Consider the following 20,289-nt stretch of genomic DNA (forward strand, 5'->3'; position numbering starts at 1 on the left):
TTAGATTCCAATACTAAAATGAATTCACAATTTTACAACCAATATTGGTTAAGGTTGTGAAAAATAAGTCAATTAGAAGTTCATAAATATGATTAATTCTCTACCTATGCATGCACATTGTGAAGATCATCATCTTTGACATAGAACTTGGCCAAGAATAAACCAGAAAATGAATTTTTTTTACATTACATGTGATTTTTGAGGCAATGCTCACTCAATTCTATGCCATATATCTTCTTCAATGACATTTCTACCGCCTTTGCTCATCGGAGCTCGGTTTAACGGTCTCTCTCGAGTCACTGCTCGACGAAGATGGGTTCAATCCGTACTCGCTCGTTGCTCCATACTCACTGCTATTGAATTCATGGCTAGACATCACCATCTTCTTGAACTTCATCATGTCAGCATTATAGGCACGTGTATCGTATGTCTCTGCGTTCCCGTTGGGGCTCATGTAACTCATGCTCTGGCCTGGATTTACGCCCTCGTTTAGGTCCTCCAGTGAAGCATCTCCATCCAGTGCTCGAACAATCTGAGACACACAAGGTTTCACACACATTAATCCAGGAAATTGAGAAGTTTGATTTATCAAGAATTTTTGCTAGGTGGCATTATCTTCATACCTGGCTCATCTTTGGGCGTCTTCTGGCAGAATGGCGTATACATGCTGCAGCACAGGAAACCATAAGAGCTATTTCGTGTGGGATGTAGTTATCTTCCAGACGAGGGTCGACTAGTGGATCATAATTGCCATCTTCCAATGATTTGGACAGAAGGGGCCTAGCCTGTTTTGTAACCAAATGAAGTTAGAGTAAACGAAATATATAAGATTGAAAACTTGTAAATTTAATAATTATTTGTTATCCAAACATCACATTCCAATCGTTCTAATGTTGTGCCATACAGATAGCAAATATATCAAAGAGAAGAGTTTATAACAAACCCAATCTACTAAGCTGTCTTCCATGTTCTTATTCACAGGCCGGCGCCCGGTTATCAGTTCCAAGAGCATGACTCCAAATGAAAAAACATCAGATTTTTCTGTTAGCTTGCCGCTAGAGGCATACTCTGGAGCCAAGTACCCGAAAGTTCCCATTACACGCGTAGATACATGAGTGAAATTGTCAGAAGTAAGCTTAGCTAATCCGAAATCAGCCACCTAGATGATAAGTCGAGTGGACATGTTACTAGAAAACATGGCCATCCATGATCTTCTTAGGTTACTTTGCTTTTCTAATGCTTACCATGGCTTCGAAGTTAAAGTCGAGAAGAATGTTTGCTGCTTTTATATCCCGGTGGATGATTCGAGGATGGCCTAAAATCACAAGAAAAACTTTTAAAATTCTGCTATTTTAACACACGAACAGATGATTGTAAGAAGGTAAGAATTTTCATACAATCTTCATGGAGATAAGCAAGTCCCTTAGCTGATCCAACAGCGATTCGAAGCCTGGTTGCCCAATCCATTACTGGTTGGCCTTTTCCTGCACACAAAATTTACCCTTTTGAGGGGTAAGAATCTACACATTGAATTCAACAAAGGAATATCTCAAGTAACTAAGCTTACCATGGAGATGAAACTGCAGTGTCTTATTCGGAACAAATTCATAAACAAGCATTCTTTGTCCATCAGCAATGCAGTATCCAACAAGGGACACAAGATGGCGATGATGGACACGACTAATAATCTCGACCTCGGCTTGAAATTCACGCTCCCCTTGCCCACTGCCGGACTTGAGGCTTTTCACCGCCACCTCCTTTCCATCAGGTAAAACACCCTTGTGTACGAATCCGAAACCACCTTGGCCCAACAGATTGGATTGAGAGAATCCATTAGTTGCAGAGTTTAGCTCTTCATAGGTGAATTGGCTCTTGGAACCAATGCCTCCCATGTTTGGAGATTGAGGTTGTTGCATAGGTGTAAGATGCTGGCCCGAGTAACCCGAGCTGAAATCGCTGCTAGTGTTGGCCGCCGGAGGAGGTGAAGTAATTGGTGCACCCCAGCCCCCGCCAACTAGGACAACAGGTGTGCCCACGACTCCCGGAGGGGGCTCAAGATTCACTATGTGGTCCATTGGAACTGGACTATGCCAATGTGTTGAAGGGTTGTAGTATAGATCACCTCCTGAAATGAAAATCAATGACCCGTAAAGATTATTGGGTTCAAGTTGGATCTAATATCTTAAAATTTATTAAATTGTAGAAAACTTGAGCACCTGTGGGGGGGCATCCTGGATCAATGTAATAAGATGGTTTTTTCTTCCTCCTGGCCAATATCAGGCAGGCAATAATAAGGGCAAGAAGCACTACTCCTCCAACGATGATTCCGGCGATGATAGCTGAATTTACAGTTGCGTCAGGCGGTGGAGGGACAAGTCCTGTTGAGGAACCGGCTGGGTGACTTGAGGACCTATTGGTGGAGGCCGAGCGTGGAAGATGAGGAGGTGACAAAGATGGTGATGGAGGTGTTGGTGAAGCGGTGGCTCTTGGTGGTGGTGGAAGGATTACAGGTGCGGGAGGAGCTCCAGGGGCTGGAGGGGGGTTCAATATTGGAGGTGGAGGTGAGGAGGGAATGGTGGATGGCAGTGGCGCCGAGGAAGTCGGTGGAGGAGGTGAGGCCGAGTCATCAGGCGGAGGGGCTTGAGGAGGTGGTGGTGATGGAGGTGGGAGAGATTCTTCCGGAGGCGATGTTGAGGCTTCTGGTGGAGGTGGTGAGGCTTTAGGTGGAGGAGAAGAAGGTGGGGGAGGAGGAGATGTTGGAGGTGCTGGTGGCGATAATTCTGGTGGCGGAGATGTAGACGGAGGATGTGATGATGACGATGTCTTGTCTGGATGTCCCGGATTTGTTGGGAAAGAATCCGAAGTAATAACATTGTCTCTTAGCGATGGAGAAGTCTGAGGAGATTGCTGAGGCGATGAATCCATTTTAACAATGAACTTCAGGCGAAGATATGAGCCAATACATACGCCGGAAATTGAATTCTCCGGCGAAAACTCCTCTTCTCGACAATCCAATGCACCTGATTTCATTCATTACCATTTACCAATATTGCAATTAAACTTGCATTAATGGTCATTCCATGCAGATAAAAATGATGGATTAGCAAACTTGCATTAATGGTCATATATTGGCTCAATATTCGTGAACTTGATCCTTAATTCTTTTTGGTTCCCACTCATATATATACAAACCGGAAACAAGATTTCTACTGAGTCAAAGGCAAGATTTTTGCATTTACAGGAAACCAAAGAGCAATTTTTTTTCGCAAAATTTTAACATACACATACATGCAAAAAAAATGGTGGGTTTTGTCCCATTTCATGCATTGAATCCTTAAAAATGTTTCTTGCATGGGATAATTCCTAAATAAATGAACATCGATTCCCATGTTGTTTATATCGTTCAGAGAAAAAATGATACCTGAATGAAGAAGATTGAAGGACCCTCAAAAGGCAAGAAAGAGAGAGCCCTTGGCATTGTGTAGTATTTTGCAATTTTCAAAGGCGACACCCTGTCTGTGTCTTCCGACAAAAAAGGGCTCCTTTAACTTCTTAAATCTTATCATTATGATGGATATATTAGTTTCTTCTAAAATAACAGGATTATTTTAATTGAAGTTGAAATAATTATTTACTAATCACTCTCCTTTAAATTTTAATTAATTGAAGTTTTATTCAAAAATAATAACAATTAGAATTCTAATAGGGAATACTAACATTTCTTGCATTATATATACCAGTGACTACGTATGCACACACAATGCAAAATATGTTATTAGAGAAAATGTTTTTGGTGTGAGAGGAGAGAATGGAAAATTACTTAAATAACACCAAAACAGTATTTATGTGACTCTCTTGCTTTTAGGAAAGTAATATATATAAAGCTTCTTCTATTATACTGTATAAAAATATGCATAAAAATAATTTAATAAATAAAACATATTTATTTTGAAATAGTCATATTCAAATACGAAATTATAGAGTTAAATGTGTGTGGGGGTAATTTTGAAATTAAGAAAAAACATTCAACAAAAATTAAGTATTGAGGATTCGGGACTCTTGCTTAATTTATAGTATAAATAGATGTATAGTGTACAAATAGATACTACATCTATCTATACTATAAATTAATTAAGCGCGCACACACACACACACACACACATATATATATATATATTTATATATTATGTTATGAGTAATATAATCAATTAAAATTAAAAATGATAGGTAAAAATAAAAAATAAAAAAAATTATTTAATTAATTTTTAGAATTTTGATAAGTACAGATCAATGAGATGTCGTAGTTATATGACAAAGTTACTAGAATAGATTTTTATGACAATTTTCATTAAATTAAAATTAAAAAAATAGTAATTTGATAAGAATATATTTTACATTTTGAAAATTAAACCAATGTTAGCTGTACGCCCCTCATATTTTATAAGAAGTATATAATATAGATAAGATATAAAAATTAATTTTTATTGAGGTGTGCTTCAATGGAGGATCTTGAAGAAATGGATTTCATATACATGATTTCAATATCCTTTGATTATTTCAATAAATTGATATTAGGTGGATTTCTTATATTAATTTATTTAATTATAAAGATAATTACGGTAAATTTGAAATAATCAACAAAGCTCGGATAAAGTTGAGCTAAAATATCACGATTCATGATAAATTAGACGGAAGCTGTTTATCTTTAAAGATCTACTCCAAGGTTTAGAAATTGATTAATATGTAAAGATATATTTACATGATGTCCCGTGCAAGAGAGAGACCCAAATCCTAATAATTATCATTTCAAATTTATTCTTTCATGCACATCACTTTAAATCAAATCATTTTATCAAGTGCAATTTTATCTAAATGGCATTATTATTATGCATACCTCAACCAAAATCCCATCCCCACCACTAAATAAAACAGAAAAACAAGACATCCAAAGTCCTACACACCCCCACTTGATGTCAAAATAGAATTTAAACACTACGAATGTTAAATTATCATAAACAACGTTTAGCTTAGAAAGCTCGGCTATAAATCATCATAAACAACGTGTGGTTGAGAAAGCTCGGCTATAACAAAATAGTTAAAAATCAAGAAAGTCTACATAACTAGATTGAAAACCCCCAGAACGGTATAGTATGTACCTGAAATCCCTCAAACAAGAGCACTTCTCTGCTTCCATTTCCAGGACGAAACGAGCTGGCGGCAATTCGATTAAAGGGACGCAAAGCTATTCACATAAGGCAAACATATCATTTCTCTACAATGATAAGATACCTTACCCATGGCTTTTAATTCTTTTATCCGCCAGTCGTAAGAAAACAGTTCTCCTCCACTTCTAATCACCAGTAAATTGCTTCGAGCAAAAAGTATACTCTGGTTGGAACTCCCATTGAGCAGTCCCTTATCAAGAATAACTTTTTCTGTCTTTTTCCACATCCGGGATCGGCTGGACATTTCCATGGTATTAGAGTAAGCGTTGTTCAATACATTCATCGTCAACGTCTGGGAATTGATACTGACCACACAGAGCTTTCCATCAATTGTTCCCAGAATCCCGTGCATGAAACTATTGCGAACCTGCGATCTATCTTTTGTCACATCAAAACAAAGGAGACTTTTACCTTTCCAGTATACAACACCATTAGCATATACACCAGATCTTGGGTCGATATGCACAGCAGCAAAACAAATTTCCCCAGAAACTTTCCATGAACCTTCTTTGGAAGAATATACCTCAAACTCAGTGGCATCACCAAAGTCAGCAGAAGGAAAGGCACAAACAAGCTTGTAATCAGCCTCAAAGTTAAGAAGGGACGGTTCAAATATGAGCACAATAGCTGGCTGATACCCATGATCAGCGATTGGCTTTGGGAGCTTCTTCCACTGCTGTGTGACAGGATTGCAAATGTAGTAGGGTTTATCCCCAGCTTGACCCTGGCAACAGAGCAGTCCGTTGGATGAGGACCTGATGTCAACTGGTTCGGGCAAAAATCTTAGCAACGGATCTGGAACACCACAGGTTATTGGGTCTGCAAAAATAAATGTTGGTGGTCCTCCGGGTATCTGATGAATGCAACCTGAAACATCATGACATGAAAGCGACTGGTTGTGGGCAAAGAACGGAGTCGATATCTGAAGTTTCCAGTCCCTACAAACACACTTGAACCTTACAAGTGATTTGGCCGGAAGAAATGGAAGAGCATTTTCTCGTACAATGCCCTTGAGATCCAAGTGCAACTTACTGTTCCAGGTCCCCAAAAAATTACCAGGTCTCTTTCCACGATCCATCTGTGGAAATCAATGGGTCATTCTGCTTGATACAGCAAAAAGATAGCAAATTTTCTCGTTATGGCCAAAGAAATACATACTTTATAATTACATTATGACAGTAAAAGAGAACAAGTCCTAAGTCCATCCTAGCACTTATGTACCATTGTGTGTGTGAGGATGTGTGCTGCCCTGCTCTCGAAGACCCAACAAGGCCAAGTTCTAAAATTCGATAAATAAACTTGATATTTTAAATCTCGTTAAACAACTTGAAAACTTCAATGAAAACATTCAGTTACGATCCTATCAACGGAAGTCTTACAATGAAATTTAACAGAGTTCTTCAAGACTCAATATAGAAAAAAAATCTATCCAATTCTGGAAATACAAATTAGAATGATAACATAAGCTCAATCACTGAAATCCTTAACATTAAACAACACTGGATCCACACCCTCTGCCAGCCCCAAAAAATTCCATTCCCTTCGACATCAGCCTGTTCAACTAGAAAAACATACTGGAATAAGATTGATTAAAACTGCAGCTTCTACCCTGGATTCTAATTTTTCAAGCCTAATTTTGTTCTTCACCTTCTACCAAAATCAAATCGAAAATAAAATAGAAGGGAAGAGGGTAGAAAACATGTAAGGCTCGTATTGCCTTACAAAAAACGCATACGGAAAATATTAAATTATCGAGTTTTTATAAAAATTTATCGACGTCTTTCTGCATGAGGCCGTCCTAATTTGTTAATTTATGAATGAAAATCTTCTCTAAAATACTAAATAACCAATTATATCGTTATCATCCTTGACCATCTCCTCCACAATATATATTGATTCATCTCCTTCGTTTAGATCATTTCCTGAAAACCAAAATAATTCAGCACACTCCAAACATTCTTACCATTAAATAGACCTCAAGGCTAACAAGAAAAACTACTATAACAATAAATAATTACTGCATGTACATGCAGAAAGCCAGAATTCCAAAGAAAATATCATAGTAAAGTAAATTCCATCCTGCGGCACCATTGACCATAGGGAAATATTTAGTCTTACAATTCCATTTTTACTGAATCAATTAAATGGAAAAATTTAGTCTTACAATTGAGACTCCAAATTCAAGTAAACAAATCGCAATCAGTACCTTGAATTTATACAAATGAAATATTTAGTCTCACAATTCCGTTTGTTTACTGAAAAATGGAAATTATTTTAAATTGCTAATATTAAAATAAAAAACTGTCGACAAAGAATTTAATAAGTGGGACCAGTCAAAGAAAATAAAAAAAACGTGTATTAAATGTATGCAGAAGGAAATTTCCACTGACAGAATTTTCGTGGAAAGATGGAAGACGCGTTTTATACGCGTCTTCACACGGTCAAGGGGCTCTATAAATAGAGCTTCCCCTTCATTCTGAAATCATCCCTTCTTCGAGTTTTCTCTCATCTAATACCACAAAATATTATAGTGGAAATTCTTTTCATCTTCCCCGTGGTTTTTACCCTAATAATTTTTAAGGGTTTTCCACGTAAATCTCGGTGTCCAGTTTATTCTTTATTTTCAAATTTTATTATCTCAAATTCCGCACGTGAGACCAACAAGTGGTATCAGAGCCTTGGTTTAAAATTTCTTAAAATTCTGGTATGCTCTGTGGTTGCAGCCTAGACTGATCTTCCATATCAGAAAAGATTTTTTTTGAGATTTTTTATTTAAGGCTGGATTATTTTGTCCAGTCTACTAAATTTGTTGTAGACATAATGGCGGGAAGGTACGAGATAGCAAAGTTCAACGGAAGCAATTTTATGCTGTGGAAAATAAAGATACAAGCAGTTTTAAGAAAGGAGAATTGCTTGGCGGCTATTGGAGATAGACCGGTGGAGATTACAGATGATGGAAAGTGGAATGAGATGAATGACAACGCTGTTGCCAATTTACACTTGGCTATAGCAGACGAAGTATTGTCAAGTATCTCTGAGATAAAAACAGCCAAAGTTATCTGGGATACTCTGACAAAGATGTACGAGGTCAAGTCGCTACACAACATGATTTTCCTAAAGAGAAGGCTTTATACTCTTCGGATGGCGGAATCTTCATCGATGACCGACCATATCAACACACTTAATACTCTATTTGCCTAACTCACTTCCATGGGGCATAAAATAGGGGAAAATGAACGTGCGGAGCTTTTACTTCAAAGTCTACCATATTCATATGATCAACTTATCATCAACATTACCAATAATATTCTTATGGGCTTTCTAAGATTCGACGATGTATTAACTGCGGTTCTCGGAGAAGAAAGCCGGCGCAAGAATAAGGAAGATAGATTGGTAACAACGAAGCAGGCAGAGGCTTTACCGATGATAAGAGGAAGATTTATGGACCGTGACTCCAGTGGGAGCCAAAGACGAGGTAGATCAAAGTCGAGAAGTAAGAAGAAAAATATTTACTGCTTTAAATGTGGCGGTAAAGGGTACTTCAAGAAAGAGTGTACGAGTATCGAGAAGAGCTCTCAAGGAAATGTGGCTACTACTTCAGGCAGTGGTGAAATATTATTCAGCGAAGCAGCAACTGTTGCAGAAGGCAGACCCAAATTTTGTGACACATGGATTATGGATTCAGGAGCGACGTGGCACATGACGTCTCAGAGAGAATGGTTTGATCATTATGAACCAGTCTCAGGAGGATCTGTATTTATGGGAAATGATCATGCCTTGGAAATCGCTGGGGTCGGTACTATCAAAATTAAAATGTTTGATGGCACCATTCGCACCATACAGGAGGTACGACATGTGAAAGGACTGACGAAAAATCTTTTGTCCTTGGGGGAATTGGATGACATCGGGTGCAAAACTCGTATCGAGAATGGGATCATGAAAATTGTGAAAGGCGCGCTTGTGGTTATGAAGGCGGAAAAGGTTGCTGCAAATCTGTATGTACTTTTGGGAGAAACACACAAAGAGGCAGAACTAGCTGTTGAATCAAATTGTTCAGTAGAAGAATTGACAGCGTTATGGCATAGAAAGCTCGGGCATATGTCATGTCAGAACGGGGGTTGAAAATTCTCTCAGAACGGAAGCTGCTGCCGGGACTTACAAAAGTGTCACTACCCTTTTGTGAGCATTGTGTTACCAGTAAACAACACAGATTAAAGTTTGGCACTTCTACTGCCAAGAGCAAAAGCATATTGGAGCTGATTCATTCGGATGTTTGGCAAGCACCGGTTGTATCCCTAGGAGGAGCGAGATACTTTGTCTCGTTCAATCATGATTTCTCTAGGAAATGTTGGGTGTATCCGATCAAGAAGAAATCAGATGTTTTCCAGATCTTCAAAGATTTCAAAGCGCGGGTTGAACTTGATTCTGAGAAGAAAATCAAGTGTCTGAGGACTGACAATAGAGGAGAATATACCAGTGACGAATTTGATGCAATTTGTCAACATGAGGGCATCAAAAGACAATTCACGACGGCTTACACACCTCAACAAAATGGAGTGGCGGAGCGGATGAACAGAACCTTGTTGGACAGAACAAGAGCTATGTTGAGGACTGCAGGTCTAGAAAAGTCATTTTGGGCAGAAGCAGTCAAAACCGCTTGTTATATTATCAATCGTTCTCCTTCAGTGGCGATTGATCTGAAGACTCCGATGGAGATGTGGACTGGGAAGCCGACAGATTATTCTCATTTGCATACATTTGAAAGTCATGTGTACGTTCTGTACAATGAGCAAGAAAGATCGAAGTTGGATTCGAAATCCAGAAAATGTATCTTCTTGGATTATGCTGATGGAGTAAAGGGGTTTCGCTTGTGGGATCCTAATGTTCACAAGCTTGTCATCAGCAGGGATGTTATCTTCGAGGAAGATAAGATAAAGGGAGACAAAGGCACACCGAATTCAGAAACTACTATATTTCAGGTGAAAAATAAGACGGACGAAGGTCAAGTTTCTTGTGAAGCAGTACCAGAGCACGAAGAACAAGAACATGTTGAGTCTGAAGTTTCCAATGTGAGGCAGTCAACTCGAAACAGAAGACCGCCAGGTTGGCTTTCAGATTATGTCACTGAAAGCAATATTGCATATTGTCTATTATCAGAGGATGGTGAGCCATCGAGTTTCCACGAAGCTACTCAAAGCTCGGATGTATCCTTGTGGATGATAGCAATGCAAGAAGAATTGGAAGCATTAGACAGGAATCAAACTTGGGATCTTGTTACACTACCACGAGGAAGGAAAACCATTGGAAACAGATGGGTCTATAAGATCAAGCGTGATGGCAATAACCAAGTGGAGCGGTATCGTGCTAGATTGGTCGTAAAAGGATATGCTCAGAAAGAAGGCATTGACTTCAATGAGATATTTTCTCCTGTGGTTCGGCTTACAACAGTCAGAGTAGTGTTGGCATTGTGTGCGTTGTTTGACCTACATCTAGAACAGCTAGATGTGAAAACGGCGTTTCTTCATGGAGATCTTGAAGAAGAAATCTATATGCTCCAGCCAGAAGGTTTTGTGGAAAAAGGCAAAGAGAACTTGGTTTGCAGGTTGAACAAATCTATGTACGGTCTCAAACAAGCGCCAAGGTGTTGGTACAAGAGATTTGATTCATATATCATGAGCCTTGGATACAACAGACTGAGTGCAAACCCTTGTACGTATTTCAAGAGGTCTGGTGATGATTATATCATTTTGCTGTTGTATGTGGACGACATGTTGGTAGCAGGCCCCAACAAAGATCAGGTCCAAGGATTGAAGGCACAGTTGGCAAGGGAATTTGATATGAAGGACTTGGGACCAGCAAACAAGAATCTATGGATGCAAGTTCACCGAGACAGAAGTAACAGAAAGATTTGGCGTTCTCAGAAAAATTATTTGAAAAAAGTCTTGCAACGGTTCAACATGCAAGATAGTAAGCTAATTTCGACCCCTCTTTCTGTTAACTTCAAGTTATCCTCCGAGATGTGTCCTAGCAGTGAAGCAGAGAGGATTGAGATGTCTCGAGTACCATATGCATCAGCAGTGGGAAGTTTGATGTTCGCTATGATCTGTACAAGACCAGACAATGCTCAAGCAGTGGGAGCAGTTAGTCGGTATATGGCGAATCCTGGACGAGAGCATTGGAGCACTGTTAAGAGGATCCTTAGATACATTAAGGGTACCTCGAATGCTGCATTATGTTATAGAGGATCGGATTTTACACTCAGGGGCTATGTTGATTCAGATTATGCTGGTGATCCTGATAAGAGGAAATCTACTACTGGTTATGTGTTTACACTTGCAGGAGGAACAGTAAGCTGGGTTTCAAAACTGCAGACAGTTGTGGCGTTATCTACAACAGAGTCAGAATACATGGCAACTACTCAAGGTTGCAAGGAGGCAATATGGATTAAAAGGTTATTGGAGGAGATCGGGCACAAACAAGAAAATTTTCTTTGTTTTGCGACAGTCAGAGTGCCTTGCACATCGCAAGGAATCCAGCCTTTCATTCCAGGACAAAACACATTGGAGTACAATTTCACTTTGTGCGAAAAGTAGTAGAAGAAAGAAGCGTGAATATGCAGAAGATCCATACGAAGGATAACATAGCTGATTTTTTGACCAAGCCAGTGAACACTGATAAGTTTGAGTGGTGTAGATCCTCAAGTGGCCTAGCAGAAACGTAAGCAGCGGGGAATGACAAGATTGAAAGGATGTGTGGAGATGTGTTTGATTCTCAATCAAATCTCCAAGTGGGATAAATGTCGACAAAGAATTTAATAGGTGGGACCAGTCAAAGAAAATAAAAAAAACGTGTATTAAATGTATGCAGAAGGAAATTTCCACATACGCGTCTTCACACGGTCAAGGGGCTCTATAAATAGAGCTCTCCCTTCATTCTGAAATCATCCCTTCTTCGAGTTTTATCTCATCTAATAGCATTTGAGTGCTTAGTTCAATAATATTTGTGAGGTGTTTTGTTCTCCTGTATTAAGAGAGTGTGTTCTCTTTGGAAACAAAGTGAGTGAGTTGTACACCACAAAATATTATAGTGGAAATTCTTTTCATCTTGCCCGTGTGTTTTACCCTAATAATTTTTAGGGGTTTTCCACGTACATCTCGATGTCCAGTTTATTCTTTATTTTCAAATTTTATTATTTCAAATTCCGCAAGTGGGACCAACAAAAACCACACGGAAAATCTTTAAATATGTAAGTATTAAGATTCAAAATCAACGAATAAGTTACTGAATCAATCCAACGATTTTATTTTGAAAGATATGGTTTAATTAACAAAATTTATCACACAAAAAATTCGGCTTTAAAAATCTATTTCTTTTTCCAACTTCGTGAAACCCTATAACTGCACTTAAATTAAATTGTGAAAATTTTAGATATGAGGATATCAATTTCATACTATTTTTCAACATGGTTGAATTTGACTCTATATTAAAACTTCATAAAAAAAACCCACAAACAAATTGGGATCGAAACAGTTCAAGATAAAATCTATCGTAAATTTCCAGATTCATTTTCAACATCACAATATTTATTACCTACTGCTAATAACTTCTTACACTCCAAAGTAGATCTAAATAATAGTGTTCTTAGTTATACCTCAAAGCTGAAACACGAATAGCATGATTTGCCCGAGAATAAACGTGATCAAAAATGGTTTTCCCCGTGCTGATTTTCTGTAGAATCCCAAGTATGTAATTTTGAGGGCAACTACCGGGAAGGGATAGAGAGTTTGGGCTTTAGTTTTAGGCGAGATTTATTTTCCAAGACATGAAGAGTTTTGGGAAAGCTGAATATTCTTCTAAATATGGGAACCTGATATTATTATATATACATAATTATCTTATCTAATAAATATAGAAATATTATCAAAGTCTATTGTCCAATCTTTATCCGTGAGATATATTAATCATATATATATATATATATTTTTTCAATAAAAAGTAATATTTTTAGCAAAACAAACCACGGAATCATTGAAAACGTAAATCGTTGTCTGAACATATCATCAATGAACAAAATGAAAGATAAAGCAAAGTTTCGAGAAAAAAAATGCGTACATATTTTGATTGCGGCAGGTTTCCGAGGCAGTAGAGTCAAGCTCCGATTTTTATAATTATCGTGGTATTTTGTTTGATTTTGTCCTTCATACTGTCTGTACGGGATCAAGATCATGACATATATCATTTTTTGACACATGACATGATTCTGCTCAGTATTGAGATTTTGTGGTGGATCAAGATTATAACATATGTCAAAAAATTACACTTATCATTATCATGATTAGTGCAGATACCTGAGAACGATCGAGTTATAATGGGTCCAATTATTTTCATGTAAAGTTTCAATTTGATATTTCCTTGGTACTTGGTTTTTCAAATAAATAATTATAGAAAAACTATCATAAAAATTATTTACAGAAATGTATCGTGAGGGGGGTTTATTGATATGTAAATATGGACTTGGTGTCTGACTGACCCAAACGGCCTTAAAAAGACAGAGTTGAGATATCTATTTTTATCTATTGAGAATCTTTATAATAAAAACAAAAAAATTAGTCTATTTTTTGATTTTTCAATTTTGCCTTTATTTATATCACAATTATATTTATTTTTTTTAATTTCAAAAAATATTTTTTTTATTTTTTTAAATTCTAACTATATAAATAACATTTTAGTATTTCGATAATTTGTCAAATTTCACCGTGCTTGTGCCAAGTAATAGTGTACATTATGTTTGTTTACTTTCTCACACATATTAAAAAATAATTATTTTTTCACATTTTACGAATCCACCTATTTAAAGTCAACCCGAGTGAACCAACGATTTAAGCTCGCCCTGCAGCAGATAACTATGGCGGATGTGGTATGCAATCCAAAGCCGTCCAATAGAGCTATGCAGTCGCCATTTGTTGGCGCCTTCAGTACCTTTCATCATCTGCAATTGCTTGGAACTCGCACAAAATCCTCTTCCTCGCGTCGTAGGTACAGTTCATATCCCTGTCTTTCGTGCAATTACAATGACCAGAGTAGTATTTGGAGTGAGGATTTATGGACTCGGCTGAGACCTCGTGGGGAATTTAAGGTTGGTTGCAAAAGGGAGAAGGTGAACACAAAGGGGAAGGAGAATGTGTGGAGTGTCGATAATGAGATGGCAAAAGTTGAGAAAGGAAAGGAGAGGTTAAGGAGGAGGAAAAGTAAAGAGGGGAAGAGGGTGAGGAATGTGAATAGGAAAGGTGATAGAGTTATGGTGTCTGCTTCTATGTTAATGGAAGTAGAAACAATTTTGCAAACACAGGTAATATCCGGTGATGCTTTGAAGAGTCTTGTTCTTTCATTTTACCAATCTGGAAATTTTCTTTTTTATGCTATGCGGTGATGTTATTTCAATTGGGTGATGTATCTGATTTTTCAACTTCAAATAGTCTTTTCCTTGTGCTGTCAGTTGGACCATGGATATTATAATTTTCGAATTGTGTGGTATTATGCCCTTATTTATCCTATGAGACATCGCAAAATGATTATGAAAAGTAAAGTTTGGGTCACTATGGGAGATATGATATTTAACAATTACAGTATTAGGTTATTGTGCATATTAAAATTCTATTAGCTTTGAGTAAATTGGTAACTGCAATCCTATCGTAATCAAAGAGAAGTTATTTATTTATCGTTTTGTAGATTAGCCTCTAGTCATTGTTCAATGGTTTGCTGTTGCATTACCTTTAAGCTGATGGGGATTCAAGAAATCAGTTCCATCAGAAACCCTGTATGTTTCTCGGTTATAGGAACATGCTTTGAAAATGGACGTTCAACTTTATCATTTGATTTCTTTAGCATATCCGTAACAGTGACGATATTATGAAAACTGGCGAAGTTATTTTCTCATGTGAATTTGGAGACAGTTGTCCTCTTTCATGTAACTTAACAAAGTGATTGAGAAACATATGAATCTGGAACCCCAATCTGCTTTTGGTTAGTCGGTCAATTGGTGCTGAATGAAATGCACTTTTAACTTGTGGTTCAGTTCGGAGGGGCTTCCTACTTCCCACCCCTCCTCCACACACATTTACCTAATTTAACCCATGTACAGTATCATTGTTTCAGGAACCAGTTATTCTTCCTGCGTGGAACACATTTACAAGTAGTGTCAGTGGAATATGGAAGGGTGTGGGAGCTGTTTTTTCTCCTATCACTGCCAAGATGGAGCCAATTGATATTGGGAGAAGGAATGAGAACCTATTTGACTGCTATACCATGTCTCATCTCGACGTGGTTCCATCTACTTCTGGGACTCGAAAGTCTCATATTCAGAGGAAAATAAATTGGGTTACATTGAATCCTTTTGGTGAAGCTCAACAAAGTGGAAGTGGTGTTGGATATAAAGACGAAGATGCATCTGTTGGAAACTTGAATGTTTGCCTTTTGCCGAAATTTGATTCCTTTGACCTTGGAAGTAGTGATGTCATGGAAGAAGATGTAATGGGAATGGAACCTGGTCTTGTATTCTTCGAGGTAGTACCAAATATTGTGCATCTGTACCTTATGTTGATCCCCTAAATTTTATTTATTGGTAGCTAACATGCGCCTTGGTTATTTCTTGGAGAGAACTAATAAATCTGTTGACCAAAACTAAAAGAAAATAATTGGTTTAAGTTTGAGTGGATGATTGACGAATGCTTATGATGTTTGTGGACGAATAAAGTCATGTAAGCTTGGTCATGGATTTGTTCATTTTTTTTCAAAACGAAATTGCAGGATGGATCTTATTCAAGAGGTCCAGTGGATATTCCGATTGGCGGATTAGATGAGTCCAACTATTACCTTTCCCCAACTTTCAAATTTGAACAAGTATGTTAATTTCCTTGAGTTTCTTTTTGTTGCTTTTGTCTCGTGGGTCGTCCTTTCTTGTTTAATCACATTATAAAATGTTTTGTAGTGATCTTGGCTACATTTGATTTCCCCAAGTATGAGATAAAGTACCCAAATGCCAAGATTTAGTGCAGTAGGATGGTCATAGTTAGATAGTTTGACCTTGTATCATAAAAGGATGGAGTATTTGAAAATGTTGAAGTGCTTGCGGAGTTGAAATTTTAATATGTCGATAACTGAAGGTGTGCATTACGTTTTTTTCTCTATCTCCGATTCTCCATGGCCAATCCTAACCTCACTTCCGAAGTCTGTCAATTCTATTTTTTTTTTAATGAGTTTGTTGCATGGAAGTTGCAAAGGAATCTGTTACTGTTGTTTTGATCCAAAGGTTTTAACTATAATTTATAAGAGCTCCCGGCGAATCTTGAGAACCATTTAGTGCCTTTGTCCTCATCTGTCTCCATGCTTTGGCTCTGTCTTTTACCACTTGTATTGATGGTCGTCATTATCTGTTTTGTTTCTGTTATCAATTTGGAGTATTATGTTTCGAGTTCAAACCGATTGTTTTTTATTACCGTTACCTCTTCTATTCCCCTTTTTATTTCTCTGCGTGTTTTGGTTCTTAACCACTAAATGTGTGAATGGCGAGAATTGGACATATGATCTGATTTTCGGTAAACTTGTTTATGATGGAAACATTTATTCTCTCGTTTCCTTGAATAAAAAAAATATGATTAATCTTTCATGTTTTCTTTCCAGTGTTTGGTTAAAGGTTGCCACAATAGGTTGCGTGTTGTGCATACTATAGAATTCAGTGATTCAGGTTCAGATATCCAAATTATGAGGGTTGCCGTTTATGAAGAGAAATGGGTTAGTCCAGCCAACATTTCTGACTCCAGGTATGGTAGGTCATCACGTTATTTTTCCCGTTTTAATGCATTTCAAGTTTTATCGATATGTTGCAAACTTCCTTTTACCCCTTCCATTGGCTAATGTGTAACAATCAGTCAAGGATTAAGATTTTATTTTTTGCTAGCGAGCTTCGTCAAAATTACCTTATGTATACATTATGGATCCTGAAAGTTGTTTATGTATTTTCTTAAAATATATTCCACCAGGGCTGATTTTGTTGGCCATGGTTAAAACTTGTGTAGTTTATGAAAACATGTGGCAAATGGCAGGAAACGGTTTGTAAACTCTTGGAAACTAGTTACTTAATTTGGGGACACCGGGTTAAGCAACCTGGAAAGATTTCAGTTTCATGATGCTACTTTTCTATGCAGCGGATTTCTCTACTACCAAAATACACAAATATAATCTATGTTAGCTTAATGCCCATCTAGATTTTTTTAGTTCATATTTTTCCTCGTTATACGATATGTGACAATCCTGTGCCTAGTCACTGTTGACTGGCTTCATCTGCTCTTTAATCAAATGGTTGGATTTTCATAACTGGAAAATATCTTATTTTGATGATAGCTGGAAAATCTGTTGGCATGTTTTAAAACTTAATGCAAAAGTTGGTTCTTCAGCTCAAGAGATGTGTATGATTCTTGCACTATTTCATAAATAATTTTGAAATTCAGGATTTCTCAATATCTTTTGGTAATGAATTATTCGATCCTCTGCCTGTCTGACATCTATTTAGCTCATATTTTCAATTTTTGTCACAACAGTGGGTCCGAGCTAGACCTGATGCCATTTTCCCAAAGGAAAAGAGTCCAACCCTCACAACTGATCGGATCCTGGAAAGTATTTGAAATAAGTGCCACACCGATATACAATGAGGAGATACCAATACAAGAAACCGACGACACGCCTTATGTGTATCTCTGCATGGAAAACCTAAAAAAGAGAACCTCCCCGGAAAACCTCGTGTACTTTGGTGAAGAAGAAATGCTGGACATGCAGGATGTTGCTGTTCTATGGCTGCCGGGAGGCATTACCGCCTATGTCGATGTAAAGGAAGATGGAATTCTGTGTATTGGCGTTGGTTGGTATTCAGATGAAGGGATCAACCTTGTCATGGAAAGGGATTATGGGATGGATGGAAAATTCAAGGAAGTTAGATGGAAAACTGAAATGAAGAGAAGATGGTCTAATCTTCCCCTCACGTGATTTGTGAAATCATCGTTTTTTTTTTTTTTTGGATTTTTTTCTTTGTTCACAGTTTCATGGAAATGAAAATTTGATCGCTTAATGTATTGTAATTGTGTCTGCCGGCCCGGGACAGTTTTGTTTATATATTTTACTCGAGCAGTTTGCTCTGTGACAAGCAATATCTGGTTGGGGCCGTTTTAACAATACGGAAACATGAATTATGGTTATGCACACAATTATTATGAATTTTGAGGGTTGCTTTGATTCTATTGGGTAGTACTCCCAGATAAATCCAATGAACAAAAGAGAGAATCGCCTATTTTTTTTTATGATGCAATGTACTATGTGAAAATATAGATGTGGTCTGTTTTCGGTCATTGGATCTATGCTTTGGAAGTAGTATTACTCCAAAGATAGTATAAAGTAAATCCCATTCGAAATGATCAAAGATGGTTGTTACAGTAATGTCTTTAATGTAGCTAAATGAGTAAATTAACTTTGGAACTGTATAATATTATTTTCCAACAATAATTATTAGCATATACTTGTGATAAGAAAGTACAAAATGAACATATTTCCATATAAGATATATGTACAAACTTCATGATATCAGATTTTTTTACGAAAGGCGAGCACACTACTCGTATAAATGTTATTTAGTTTGATGAAGTCTAGATATATTGAGAGTTTGTGTTATACATGTTATATTTAATTATGTTATTCAAACTTATGTATTTGGATATTTTATGTAGAAATAAAGTTCATTGTTGTTTACTTTACACTTTGTCTAATTGAGGTTAAAGTTTTGATTTCATTTTGATAAATGACCCATTGAAAATTAACATGAATAAATCATCTTGCATGTGATTTTTATGTCACATGTTCGTGATTGATATATGTCATTTAATTGTATTGATATACGTGACATAGATGGTTTAGTTGTGGTAGATACAACAAATACTACATTGATCCTATGTCGATATGATTAGTGGACGAGATTGTTTGAGAAATCCTATGATTATGATAACAAAGTTCTGATCTCATTAAGTTTAACACATTTATAAAATTACACATATGACCAAGTGAGATATTGTTGGAATTTTAAGGGTCATGATTGTAATTATAAATGTTTAAATGTCATAAACTGGCGTGATCTAATCTAGAATAAGAATGAACTTAGTGTTTAATTGTAACGATATTATTGTGTTAATATCATATATGATATCTCTGATTTGTTGAAGGACTAAATTAGAAATAATCAATATTGTTTAATTATAGAACATATTATAGTCGCAATGCAAAAACATGGATCCGGATAAGCTTCCACAATTCCGAGTATTATGCTTGTGATTTCTTGAGAACTGAATAGAATTTGGGGATTTATACATTGAGATCTTTCAACCAAATTGATTGTTTTTTCGTCATATATGTATTTATGTTTAAGATAATACAACTGAATGTGGTTATATGTTCGTTTAATTCGATACTGTGACATGGGTAGTTGTTTGAGTAGTTGAAAATATACCAAGCCCTTCTCGCTCAGTTTTCAAAAGAAAAGCAATGATGCAAGTATATAAATGATGGAAGATGTTAGTGATGCCGAGTATGATTAATTGATGGGTTTTTGGGCATATGATTAGGGATCCTTTTGATCCGTCTCTATGAAAGATACCAAAACTCTTAATCATTCGATAACTATTTAAAACTTTGATATATCATTATATTTATTGAAAAGGATGCTATCAAATTTATATCATATTTGAATTTTTTTACATTGTCATGAATGCAATCCAATTATAGCAACTATACTGACTATACCATTGATTGAGTAAGCATGTGTTATTTTAAATATTTTTCATGTTTGTTTCTGTAATTTGGCTTGATTGTGATTATCTCTTCTAATCTCTTCTAATTTGTCAAATTTTAATTTTTAGTTCGATTGACAATATTAGTTCTCTTTTCGATCGAAGTATTGGTGTAATGACAATCATTTATGATGTAGTACTGTGTCGCATCAACAGTACAGATGAAAACGAGCTTAAAT

At 36.8% G+C, this 20,289-nt stretch overlaps 3 protein-coding genes across 5 annotated transcripts; 1 reads left to right on the top strand and 2 right to left on the bottom strand.

The window, feature by feature from the left end:
- Positions 1-81: 81 nt before the first annotated feature.
- On the bottom strand, positions 82-3,528 carry LOC140974284 (proline-rich receptor-like protein kinase PERK15). The gene is made up of 8 exons (XM_073437655.1): positions 3,422-3,528; positions 2,217-3,020; positions 1,568-2,125; positions 1,398-1,484; positions 1,245-1,315; positions 944-1,159; positions 624-785; positions 82-532 (listed from the first exon to the last, which is right to left on the bottom strand). Exons 2-8 carry the CDS (start codon positions 2,923-2,925, stop codon positions 251-253), a joined length of 2,085 nt encoding a protein of 694 aa, XP_073293756.1. The 5' UTR covers positions 2,926-3,020; positions 3,422-3,528; the 3' UTR covers positions 82-250.
- A 1,439-nt stretch (positions 3,529-4,967) lies between these two features.
- On the bottom strand, positions 4,968-13,077 carry LOC140974286 (F-box protein At5g49610-like). Of its 2 annotated transcripts, none has more exons than XM_073437658.1 (2): positions 12,877-13,077; positions 4,968-6,303 (listed from the first exon to the last, which is right to left on the bottom strand). In XM_073437658.1, the coding sequence occupies exon 2, from the start codon at positions 6,301-6,303 to the stop codon at positions 5,227-5,229; it is 1,077 nt and encodes a 358-aa protein (XP_073293759.1). In that variant the 5' UTR covers positions 12,877-13,077; the 3' UTR covers positions 4,968-5,226. The 2 variants fall into 2 exon arrangements, with proteins under 2 accessions (XP_073293759.1, XP_073293758.1); XM_073437657.1 differs by having other exon boundaries at positions 4,968-6,325.
- Positions 13,078-14,071: 994 nt separating this feature from the next.
- Positions 14,072-18,491, top strand: LOC140974287 (uncharacterized). Of its 2 annotated transcripts, XM_073437659.1 has the most exons (5): positions 14,073-14,574; positions 15,381-15,788; positions 16,032-16,124; positions 16,905-17,044; positions 17,822-18,491. In XM_073437659.1, exons 1-5 carry the CDS (start codon positions 14,131-14,133, stop codon positions 18,261-18,263), a joined length of 1,527 nt encoding a protein of 508 aa, XP_073293760.1. In that variant the 5' UTR covers positions 14,073-14,130; the 3' UTR covers positions 18,264-18,491. The 2 variants fall into 2 exon arrangements, with proteins under 2 accessions (XP_073293761.1, XP_073293760.1); XM_073437660.1 differs by lacking the exon at positions 16,032-16,124 and having other exon boundaries at positions 14,072-14,574.
- The last annotated feature ends 1,798 nt before the right edge of the window (positions 18,492-20,289 follow it).

This window comes from Primulina huaijiensis, chromosome 3 (genome assembly GCF_012295235.1).
Source record: "Primulina huaijiensis isolate GDHJ02 chromosome 3, ASM1229523v2, whole genome shotgun sequence".
Lineage (NCBI taxonomy): Eukaryota > Viridiplantae > Streptophyta > Magnoliopsida > Lamiales > Gesneriaceae > Primulina > Primulina huaijiensis.

Excerpts from the sequence above, each read along its gene's own strand:
- LOC140974284 (XM_073437655.1), bottom strand. The coding sequence starts at position 2,925 with ATGGATTCATCGCCTCAGCAATCTCCTCAGACTTCTCCATCGCTAAGA. Across the intron at positions 786-943 it reads AAGACAGCTTAGTAGATTGG|GCTAGGCCCCTTCTGTCCAA; the intron begins GTTTGTTATAAA and ends GTTACAAAACAG. Across the intron at positions 533-623 it reads GACGCCCAAAGATGAGCCAG|ATTGTTCGAGCACTGGATGG; the intron begins GTATGAAGATAA and ends TGTGTGTCTCAG.
- LOC140974286 (XM_073437658.1), bottom strand. The coding sequence starts at position 6,303 with ATGGATCGTGGAAAGAGACCTGGTAATTTTTTGGGGACCTGGAACAGT.
- LOC140974287 (XM_073437659.1), top strand. The coding sequence starts at position 14,131 with ATGGCGGATGTGGTATGCAATCCAAAGCCGTCCAATAGAGCTATGCAG. Across the intron at positions 15,789-16,031 it reads CTGGTCTTGTATTCTTCGAG|GATGGATCTTATTCAAGAGG; the intron begins GTAGTACCAAAT and ends ACGAAATTGCAG. Across the intron at positions 17,045-17,821 it reads GCCAACATTTCTGACTCCAG|TGGGTCCGAGCTAGACCTGA; the intron begins GTATGGTAGGTC and ends TTGTCACAACAG.